Source organism: Enoplosus armatus, chromosome 3, assembly GCF_043641665.1.
Source record: "Enoplosus armatus isolate fEnoArm2 chromosome 3, fEnoArm2.hap1, whole genome shotgun sequence".
In the NCBI taxonomy this organism is placed as follows: Eukaryota; Metazoa; Chordata; class Actinopteri; order Centrarchiformes; family Enoplosidae; genus Enoplosus; species Enoplosus armatus.
Window position 1 is genome coordinate 16,486,847 of NC_092182.1, and position 12,107 is coordinate 16,498,953.

The following is a 12,107-nucleotide window of genomic DNA, read 5'->3' on the forward strand; positions in this document are numbered from 1 at the left end:
AAATATGCCAATAAGATATATTCTACAATAAAATGACTACAGAATTTTAAATCAAAAACATACATACTTTGCAAATCATGTATAAACTGAAGTAGGTGCCTGTTGGGAGAGACATGGAAATTGGCTTTATCTAGTTTATATTCTATTCAGCACATGCATTAAGAGACTTCGGAAACATCCAAAAATCTAAAACAACCAAATGGGGAAAATACGGAACGAAAGAATAAACAAGTTTCCCTAACCCTAACTGATACATGATTGCCATTTGCAATATATCAGCTTCCCAACATAACGGAGCCCTAATGTTACTGTTTTGGGTCAAGTAATGACACGTCTTGTATATATTAACTCATTGTCATTTACAGTTTCTTTTTCCTTTTTTTGCAAGGCTGGCTAAAATCGAGGCTCAGTTCAGTTCATAAAGATAGATGGAAGATAATGAGAGTTCCCCTCGTTAAATCCAGCAAAGGCAGTTGAGGTTAGCAGACTTCACTTGTTTTGAGTGAATAAGCCCACCGCAAAAAGGTCAACCTCAGCGCTGTCAGTGCCTTGATTAGTCCACAGCATTGCCTGAGAGGTGAGAGCACCGTGTTCCCAAGAAGAGCCCAACGATGTCCTCGTGGCTCACTTCATCTGCACCTCCTGCAACACAAGCGACAAACAAAAAGGTGAGCAACACAGAGCTAGGTTAGTCGATTGACGGGAACTTAATCTGCAACAATTCTGATAATCAACTAATCCTTTAAGTAATTTTTCAAACAAAAATGCCACACGTTTGATGGTTCCAGCTTATTAAATGTGAGAATTTTCTGCTTTTCATTGTCTTAACGTTGTTGTTAACGGAGTATCGTTGGGTTTTGGATTGTCGGTTGGATGAAACTGAGACATTCTAATGACATCACCTCGGACTCCATTTTTCATTGTTTTCTAATGTTTTATAGACCTGCCAATTATTTTCTTGATCAATCATTGGAACATTGAAAATAAAAATGAAAATTAATTGTTAGTCGTAGCCCTAGAGTTGTGTGATCTACAAGTAATATGATGGGGGGAAAAACAAATTTGGGACCTGGGCACTTGTACTTTAGTAATTTGTTCATAAATTCTAAATTCAGATGTTCAACAGCATTTGTACTAAAAATGATGGAATTTTGAGTCCAATATTGATATTTGAGTTATATAAAAAAAAATCTGAATCAGCCAATTTATTTTTTACATAAACACATATTACGTCATTGCCATGTGAAAACCCTGTCTATCCAAAATGTTAACTTTTCATGAGCTAAGAAAAACTGACCTGCTTTTAGCTTTGCTTTTTTTTTTTAAGATAAGATTTTTTAAGATATTTTTTTTTAAGATATTGTGGCCCCTCCCATTCTCTATAAGGCCTGTCTGGCTAATTCCAATGGCTTATGTAAAAAGTAAAATAATTTTCTACAGCCATGAAGAAATACTTAATCCTTCAGATTATCTGTAAACAGCAACTTCATAAAACGTTCTTAATTGTTATTTAAGAATTGTAACAAAGATATATACGGAGCTCGACATTTTGCAGTTAATAAAGTATAAGTATAGTATAAAATACTCCTTTTTTGGTGGACAAACTATGTAATGGAGACAATAAATTGCCTCAAATATATCTTTAGCAACTCTGTGCTGTGAATTCTTGTCACCTATCAGCTGACATACACTGATACTGATATACCTTCAATAAGTTAATATTGTCCTGGCAAATGTATCCGTCTAGCCCCAATACAGACAGACAAGACAAAACAAGAGAGACAGAGGAACAAACGCATGACAATGTCTCACCTGAGTCTCTTTTGGCTCTTGAATTAGTGGTTCCTCAGTTTTCACCTCAGCAGAAGGAGCTGTGTTGGCCATTTGTAAGCTCCTGGTGACTGGACCACCTACTCTGTCCCTTGTTCGAAGGGAGAACCGCTCCTCTTTCTTCAGCTGTTGTGGTAGTGGTGGTGATTTGGCCTCTGCTAATCTCTTGGGTGCTGCCTCTTTGCCCATACGCTGCATTCTCATGGCTGGCCGTTGTTGTGCAGTGTCACTGGGAGTGTCTGGGGCTGACGGGGTGGGAGGTAGAGACTGAACTTGGCCCTTCTTAGTTTTTTTGCTAGCAGAAACTGGTGCTGGGAACGAGGCAGGCCTCTTTAGTCGGCCCAGCATAACAGCGGTTTTTCCTTTGCTTGCCTGGGAGGGTTCAGGGGCTGCTGCGCCAGAGCTACGGGTTCTGGTCTTTCCCAGGGGTTTAGGCCCCGACTCCGTTTGCGATATTTCATAGTCTGAGGCTTTCTTCCTAAGATTCATGTTTTTATCTACCACAGACACTGCCTCTTTTTTCACCTCTGCGAGACCTTTTTTGCCCTTTTTAACAACAGGCTTCAAGGGACAGCTGACTGCCATATGTTTATTGAGACTTGCAGGATAAGTAAACTCCCGACTGCAGTGGGGGCAGACGTTAGAGGCCAGCTCTCCTTCAACTTTAACGGTAGCCTTCTTTGCAATAGTGGCAGCTTTATTTTTCTGTGAAATTGCCTTCTGAACCAGCTGGTTTTTCTTCTTACTGAGGGCACTCATTTTTGTTTTACCAGTATCTTGATTAAAGTTAAGTCTCTTTGGCTGACCCATTCTACGGAAAGCACTCTGGCCTGCAATGGCTGGTGAGGGTGACACGACTCCATTCGGACTCTTCACTATTTGCTTGAGGGGGATGGGATTTTTCTTGGGAGTGTAACGCTTCTTATCACTAGCATTGGCACAGGCCAAGATGTGCTTATGCAGTTCGGGCATGTTGTCAAAGCTGTTGCCACACTTGGTGCAGCGAATTGCAGTGCTGAACGTTTGTGGTATGTTGTGGGTGGTGAAGTTTGTAGCTGAGGCCACAGAGCCAGCATGGGAACGGCTATGATAAGGAAAAGGGGGTGGTTTATAACTGGGATAGTGTTGATTAATGCCAAGGCGGACATCTGGGCCTTTAGGCTTCCCTCCCTCTGAGGCCATGATCTTAATTGTAGTGTACAGCTCCTCATTGGGGTCCTCTGCGCTCTCCTCTGCATGATCACCGTTGACATCAGGCTCCTCTTTTGATAAATCAGAGTCATTGTGTGGAGCAGCTTCATCAGTCGTCTCTGGTGCTGGTGTTGAGGGACTGCTTTCCTCTTTGGCTCTGGATGGATCTGTGTAGTTTTGTGGCCTTAGCTTGCCACTCTCTACGGTGGTATGTGAACATGGCTCATTTGGATGCAGATCCTTTTGGTGCTGCTGGAGGTTACAGAGAAATGCAAACTCCTTGGAACAAACAGAGCACACAAAGATGCGGCCCACTCCGTGTAGTGTTGTCCGGTGAGCCAGCAGGGCTGGGGCGTCACCAAACAGCTGCACACAGAATTCACACTTGAAGGGCCAATCCGCAGCATGCTCCGTGATATGTCCACTGAGCTCTTTGATGGAGTTGAACGGCTCCTCACAGACATTACACACAAAAGTCTTGCAGTATGTCGAGTCGACTTCCTCCGCCTCAGAGGTTTTATCAGACGGTTTAACAGGAGCAGAAGGCTGAAGTGAGGAGTCTCCATCCTGAGGTGCATGATTCATAAGTGACAGGTCATCTACGCAGTGCTGAGGCTCTTCTTTTATCTTAATCTGAGGGAGGGATTGTGAAACTAATGGTGGGGATGGATAATTTGATGCAAGAGGAGATGGTGAGGAAGATGAGGATTCTGGCTGAGATGAGAGAGCAGCAAGAGATTTCTCCGTTAGTGAGTCAGGGTTTTGGTTCATTTTGCCATTTAGCAGACTGTTGCAAGTTGTAGTCAGAGAAACATCTGTAGTGGACAGATCTACCGATGTCGGCTCAGGAGGGCTTGATGTCATTGTAAAATTAAGGGGAACTTGAAGTGGAGTTTTCGGGGAGTCCAGTGGCTCGAGGATATGGTTATCTTCCTCATCTTTGTTTTCTTCATCTGACAAAATCTCCTCTGAGTCTGACAGGGGCTTGTGTTCAACTGATCTTGGAGACATTTTTGGTGAGAGGACAGGAAGAGGTCTCAGTGCAGAGCAGTCAGAAGGCTGAGAAAGAGGAGAGCTAGGCATTGTCGGTGGAGAGGGTATGGTAGGTAGTACAGGGGGAGGCGGTGTTGGGGACGTCACACTGGAGGTACCCGGGGAAGAGGGGTTCATGGTGACAGGGGTCAAAGGGGGCGGAGAGGGGTGGGCAGACTCTGATGCAACGTTTGGAGAGCGAGAATGAAAACAACTTAGGTTCGGTATGGCCGAGGGGCCCTCCTCTCCCGGCAAAGTTGGACCTACATATTCATTCATCAGCACCTTTTCAAGCATGCTGGTGTTAGGCTTTCTCTTTTTTATCAAAGGCTGTGGTGCTGGACTTCCCTTTAATTCAGGCTCGACATTGCTCTTGCGATGGAAGCTTAAATCAAGGGCTGAATCCCCAAGCACCTTGTTAAAGCTGTCACTCCTCCTACTGACAGAGTTTGACAGATCCAAGGGCTGCTGATTACAGGCATTTCCACCACTATTAGAGGAAGTTTGGCCGTGCATATTATTTCCAGGAAGGCTGTCTCCGTCTTCCTTGTCCAGTAGGCTCCCAGGAGGTGACGCGCTGCGGCTTTCCAGCTTTGGCACCTTAAGGGTGTATGAGCTCACTACCTCGGCTTTACAGCTCTCTGTTTTACATGCAGGACTGAGCTGTGGAGATGACGGGGGAGAGGCTGTTCTTCTTTTAAACCTGCCTGAAGCCCCCGGCAGCGGCGTGACTGACAGCGGGGAGGCTAGCCTGTGGCTTTCTGTTATCAGGGCAATGGTTGATTTCTGAATGTCTTGTGTCTGAAGGAGCTGTTTCAGCTTAGGTGAGAGATAAACCGTTTTCTCTCGTTGAAATGCTGATGAATCTGCAGCTTGTTGGAACATTCCTCCCACTAGCAAGTTAGATGAGGATGACGTAGAGGATGATGAAGATGATGAAGAGGCCGTGAAAGACGCAGTTTCAGTCTCCACTTTAAGGCTTGGAACAAGTGGGGGTGTAGACGTTCTTCTTTTTGCTGCTGGCTGGCTAATGTTAGAGATTTGCTTTGCACCACTTGTTCTACCCTCCACCTTCAGCGCCTGACTGATCTGATTTGGGCCAATGATGACTGTGTCCAGACCAAACAGAGCTGCAGATCTGGAGTCCACCTCTATCACCTCACAGGTGCTCACCGAACTGGTGGACACAATCTTGCCATCAATGTAGAAGCTCAGATTCTCAGAGATGTTTTTGGATATGTCAACTGCGTAATCGTCCCTGTCTGCCTCATCTTCTGTGTCTGCACTGGGCACGTAGACGGGCGGAGGGCTGGTGCTGGGGGACTCATCGGGCTGTTGCTGCACTGACGCCTCTTGCAGCAGCATGCCTTTCCTGCGAACTCCCTTTGGTAACAAGTGCCGTTCGTGTATTCTGCGTTGGTGTCGGCGCATGTTGGTGTGTGTGCCAAATGCTTTATTACAGTACTTGCAGGGATGAAGTTCCTTAGACTCTCCATTTTCATCCAATATAAAGGGACGGTCGGCATGAGGCCCCAACTCCTTTCTCTGCATCTCAGAGTTGTGCAGAAGTCCTCCAGTAAACTGGGACCCTATGGCTATATAGTGACTAGTTGGGCTGGTGCAGTCGGGACTTGAACCGTCAGTCTGCACCACAGGACTAAGTAGACTGGCAGTCCCAGCCAGAGAGCCAGGCCTTTTCTTTGGCCCACTCTCATGCCTTCTCTCATGACGCCGGCGCCCCACCTGTGAGCCAAAGGACTTACTGCAGTACCGGCACTTGAACAGTTGTGTTTGCTGGTTAGTGATGGCATGAATGTGATTGTGACGTTCCAGACCCTGTCTGGTGGAGAAGTGGCGCTCACAGTGCTGACAGGGATATGACTCTCCGTGGGGATCACCCTCAAGGTCACCATCAGGGTCAGGATCAAGGTCAAGATCAGGATCACCCTCTGGTTCTTGCCCTGCAAGCGAGGAAGACTCCAGCTTTCCCTGTGAATCCTTATGGCTTTCTTGACCACAGGTCAGCGATGGGGCAGGCTGCTTATTTTGCATGGACTCAGCTGCAGGTGAATGCTGAGCAGTTTGCTGCTGTATTTCACTTGGTTCCTCCAAGTCATCCACATCCTCCTCCTCTTCTTCCTCTTCCCCTTCTTCTTCCTCTTCCCCATTTCCCCTGTCCATAATCACTGCTGACATGTCCTCCATATCTCTATGGTCAGTGCTTGCCACGGGATGGGTTTCCTGGAGTTCCTGTGAGGGCCCTAAGGTTGATGGCCTCTCATTCTCCTCCTTCAGATCTGTAAATGATTTATTAGGAGTGTCAAGTTATGCTTTTCGTCAAACCATTTCAAGAATTTAACAGTTAACGCTCTTAAAAATTTAATAACTACTGACGACATGTTCAATGGAAGAGTGGGTGAAAAAATGTAAATATGCTCATTACCCATAAAAATAAGTCAACTTACCGTCTTCCCCATCCCACATCTCCTTGACAGTAGGTTTTGTTACACTTGTTTTCTCGAATCCACCCAAACCAGCCTGTCTGGATCTCTCCAGCAGCTTTCTTCTGGCTGCAAGTACAAACACACACATCACTTTGTATCAGGCTTGATCAAAAGCAAACACAGCTTTAAAAATGAAAAGTGTAGTAAACTAATATTAGTTTATCCTAACATTTTTTGTCAGTGCTAGGTTTTGATTATCTATTGCAAACAAATTCTAGTAACCAAATGGCCTGCTAGAGGCGTTTCATAATGCGACTTAGAGAAGAGATCAACAAATATGTAACATATGATTACTTGCAATAAATAGACCCATGGAAAAACTTTCAAAAACTTTTTCACCTCAAGTACTATGCCAACTCATCTGGGTCTAATCCCACATAATGCTATTTAAAAACGCAGCGAGAAATCAAGCTTGCAACCGGTCCCAAAGCAGCTTCATGTTGCATTCATTGAGCAATTTCAATGAGTAATTCAAATAAGTCAGTTGATAAATAAAATAAATTTAGTCTCAGGCTGTGCTTAACATGACACTATTTTGAATTTCCAAGCCTTGTCTGACTCAAGAGGCTTCCCTGGCACCTCCTCATCACTGGAGTGTGTCAACAAGGTCACCTGACCTGGCCTACAAAGCCTAATTCATACCAGAGAAACACATGCTGCAGGTCTGTCATCTGACCAGCATGGTCAGAGGCATTCTACTAAATCTACAGCAGCAACACAACCAACCCAAACATTTTTATAATTTCACTGCTCTAGCATTTAAGAGCCCTAGCCTTTTCTGTCATAATTTTTTTAAATCCATCAGTCACTATGTAAGAACACCACCTCTGGCATACATCAGTTAGGTAACATGCATGGTGTTTGATATTAAAATGAAGCTAGCAGGGTAGGTAGGCTAACTTCATCAAGGTTGACTTTGCAGTGCAGTACAGGGCTGCCAAAAGCCACTACACTGCAGTATAAAGAGATGATGTGCTAGAGGCTATTGCCAGTAGGATTACACAGAAAAATAAGCAGGCTCTTCTCACAAGAAACGACACATAACCCGATTCACAAAAAGCCTGTTCAAGCAAGGACAGCGACATTTCAAAGATAAAAACTCATGACATGTAGCTCACAGCCCTTATATATTTGTTTCCTACCTTATTTCACGGACATTTCGGGAGTTAGAGGGATGGATTTGACTTTCTGTATGTCCCATATATTTGTGTGTTGATTTAATTACATTCAAATAAAGAGTATCTAAATGGCATTTGCAAACATGTAAACGACATTTTACCTCCACAGGGATATTGTATTCTTGTGGTATTACACAATAATATTTCTGCAGGATTTCTTTACCTTTACAACGCACTAACGTCCCAAGAGACAGTACCAAAAGATTTAAGATAGATAGGTGAAACAACAAGTATCAAAGGCTATACCAGATAAGATCAGTTAGCAGACACTGAATATATAAATTTTTTTAAACCAATTTTCCTTCTTCTTTGTGGTCCTGCATTGAAATTACCCACACGACCCAAAACATGGAAACACTATGTCCAAAGTTCATTCTGACATATGTAATTGAGACATTTAGCAGCCAGGTTGATTGTTTCTTACAATTAGCTAACGTTACATAGATACATACATCCCTTACTTTAATGTTTTACGTTTTCCAGCTGTCATTAATTTATTGGAAATGCATTTTACGTTAGTTAATTTGGGTTTTGTTTTGATGCCTTAAGTCTCGACATGCCAACGCTATCAAACCCGGCTACAACAATAGACCGAGCCATTATAATGTGTGCCACTGTGTTAACCGTCTTTTGAACATGTCGACATGATCAGTTTTAATGATTATTTACTCCAGGCAGTTTGCCATCTGGTCATGTACACGGAGATGTCCGTGCGTTCAGACCTAGCCGTTTAGCCTAATGCTAGCATGCAACACCAAGTCTGACAACTCGATGAACTGGTTATTCTGGACCCAAAACGACGTGACGGCTAATTTTAAACACTCTCCACGAGATATAGCAGCTATATTTTAGGTTGTTATTCAATACATGCGCTCTGCTTGGCACGCAGTTGAATAAGGAAGCTGGCTAGTTAGCTAACCTGCTAGGCCATCATCAAGTACAGAGGCTCGCCGATGGATGGCTTTCATGCTTTAGGAACTCAAGGAAGGTCACATCCTCGACAACGTCAGGACCCAGAGGAGGAGGAAAAGCTTCTAAAAAGTTGCTCAGATGCTCGTTTAACAGCTAAACAGGGTATTTTGCGGCAACGAGTCGGCTGATTGGTCGTAATTTAGAGCTGAATCTGCTGGCAGCGACGAGTTTTAGGTCGGGTATGAAAGTAGAGAAAAGCCCCACACATCGCAACCGTTCACGTTAGCCACCACTAGCCTTCCTTCATTTGTAGCTAGCTAGCTCGCCACTTACAACTTCGACTGAGCTGCAAAGACATCGACTCGTGGCTATTTTTGGCGTGGCATGTGTGCAGCACACACATCGGAGATCAAAATGTCATCTTGGTTGTAAGTAAGGCCTCACCTCGCTTCGCCCTGGGTGAATTTTTCCTGCTCAGACTGCTGGCTCTTTCTTCCTCCAGTGCAGCTGTTATCTCAGGGTTGTCTTCCACAGTGTACCACACCAGCAGCTCCTCTCCCGGCCCGATAGGCTGCAACAATGAGAGATGAGGTCGGCCACCAATCACAGCCCGGCTTGCTGAGAGGCAAGGGGGATATTTGGGCCACTGTGCATCTTATCTGTCTAGGGGAGGGGGGTTATGGAATTTGACAGTTTTTTTTCACCATAGTCTGCAGTGTATTCTTCAATGGAGCACATTTTTGGATGGCACATTTACTGTAACAGGGATGTAGTCACAATTTAACTCCATATATTTTAACCACTTTTTTAGATTTTCATGAATCTTAATGGGTGCTAAGCTTCATACAAACACATCACTGTCAGCAATTTCAAACTGGTACACGCATGATCTGCATTAGACAGTTTTAAGTGGTGGACGAAGTGTTCAGATCCTACAACAATATAGAAGCACATCATTACAGGTAAAAGTCCTGCATTCGAAATTAGAGGTGGGAGACGCCACAATTTGGTTTTGATCAAGTAATATCAGGGCCAGAATATCGATACCAATACTTTTTATTATTAAAAAGCAGCTAAGGTAATGTGAAGGGGTGAGAAATGTGTCATGATTTATGAGGTGAATGCATCATTATTATAAACTCCTTGGCCACTGGTACACCCATACAACAAACCTTCACGAAGATAAGATTTTGACTGACACTGTCATAGAAGTGTTAATTTAACAATATGTTTATTACTGAGGTTGTAGTTTGCAGTGGTGTTGAACTGGACTAGATTATATCGAGAGGTGTTTCTAATGATTTACAATCATGAGGGGGGGTATTTGAAACACATTTGGTGACATACTAGATACATTTCTGAAAAGACTGAAGACTTTATATATGCTAATCTAATTGTATTTCTCAGATCATTACATTCTTCAATGCCTTAATCCTAAAACAATCAAAACCCAGAAGACTTTTCATTCATCCACTTATTCACTACATTTCAGACCACGTGCCCTTGGTTGTCAGATTTACTGGCTGTGTGAATGTGTGTTTGACCTACCCTTAAAGCTTTGTAGTAAATGGCTCTGTTGATCTCCAGGGGGAAAAGATTCTGCTCTTCACTGGAGCGTGCCCAGTTCACGTATCGCAGCCAGTTCCCCTTCATGGGGTCTGTGGCGTCAACACACATCCAGCCCCGCGAAGGGAAATAAACCTGCAGGCCACAGGTACAAAGATAATGTTATAAAAAAAAAAATATATATATATATATATATGTAGCTCTAGAAGACCTGGACAGGAGCACTGAATGGGGTCACCTTTACCCAAGTGGGAGTTAACACATGGAAATGTAATAACAAAGGCCTTTTCATTTTAACAGCAGTTCATCATACAACTTTTACAGGTGACAACAAATGTTATATAGTAGGTACATATCAACTCTTTTCAACCGTAGGTGCCACACTTGATACAGAATGTAGTTGGGCTTGTTTTAGTTATGCAGTGACTCCCACAAAAAGGTGGAGGTGAGTATTTTAGGGAAAGGAGCCAACGGAGCAGCCTGTAACGTACCTCCCACATGTAAACATTACTCGTGACCTGGGACCTTTTTTTCTTCTCTCCAACAAATGGGCCGAACCGCTTGCCTTTAGGGATGACCCGAGTGGCCCAGACACCTGAAAATAAGAATGAGGAAAAACATTTGAGATTTTTATATATTTTCAAGCACTAAATGTGTTGAATTTGTATCCATTTATGTACATTTCTTGGTACATTTAGAGAGTGGTGCCCGAGAAAAAAGATATCTTATACTGTGTTTAACTGTAACAGTGGTGAACCTTGAACTTAACCTTAGACTTAAGGATGTGGATCTTCAGTATTAGCATGAGGTTTATAATAATTTGGCATTATTTAACACTGGTTTTGTTTTCAGCTTAGCTCTGTGAACAGAACAAATCAGTCTAAAGTTAGGCATGGTAGCCTGAATCTGCCAGTTTCAAAGAGATCAGTAGGTAGCTATGTTCCAAGTCAGAGATCAAGGTGACGAATATTGTTATTGTTATATAAGTTTGTCCAGGTTTTGACGACAATAGAAACATGTCACTATACGATTATACGATAGTCCAAACGCAAATGTGTTAACAGTTCACTGAAGCTCTAAAGTTCTCTATTTTCAGTGCAATACATACATATATATATATATATATATATATATATATATATATATATATATATATGTATACACATACATATACATTGTTATTGTATATATTTTTTTACTTCATTGTTCACTTAAATACTGTAAATGTGTATATTTTTTATTTTCTATTTCTTATTTTTATATTTTGTACATACTTTTAGTTCTAAATTATGCCATTTTTTACTCTTGAATGGGAGCACAGGTACTGTACAATTTACCCCCGGGGATCAATAAAGTATTTCTGATTCTGATTCTGATTATTTTCCAACACATTCTGGTCTCACTGTGGTCCACCATCATTGGCAGCTGGACGTCAATTTCAAAGTTGTACATCAATGAAATGCAAATGGTAATCAACACGTTCATGGTCTTAAAAGATGATGTTTAAGTTGCAGTTATCTAAAACAGAACAGACACTTGTGCACTCACCGACACGGCTTTGATTTATAGCGGAAGGTTTAAGACTCAAACAGTCAGGCAAACCCCTCCACACATGAGCTGGAATTTCATCTAGAGTTTCCACTGTCCCTCCACTAATAGCCATGATCTACAATGCAATAAAAGATGACATTTTTTGTTATCAAAAAGCATCAAAACCCTGTGAAAATGTCAAACCGAACATCAGTGGATAATATCCTAATTTTACAGATAGTAAGAAGTAGATATTTTACCTGTTCAGGTAGGTTTTCCACAAGACAGTGGGCACAGAGTCTCAACGTAGCGTCATCACATGGACTGTAAATACAGAGTGAAGTGAGTGATTAATAACGCAGCA

At 42.7% G+C, this 12,107-nt stretch overlaps 1 protein-coding gene across 1 annotated transcript; it reads right to left on the bottom strand.

Moving 5' to 3' along the window:
• Positions 1-547: 547 nt before the first annotated feature.
• On the bottom strand, positions 548-11,876 carry prdm2b (PR domain containing 2, with ZNF domain b). The gene is made up of 7 exons (XM_070903022.1): positions 11,762-11,876; positions 10,705-10,808; positions 10,196-10,348; positions 9,092-9,218; positions 6,519-6,623; positions 1,813-6,350; positions 548-642 (listed from the first exon to the last, which is right to left on the bottom strand). The coding sequence occupies exons 1-7, from the start codon at positions 11,874-11,876 to the stop codon at positions 625-627; spliced, it is 5,160 nt and encodes a 1,719-aa protein (XP_070759123.1). The 3' UTR covers positions 548-624.
• Between the last annotated feature and the right edge of the window lie 231 nt (positions 11,877-12,107).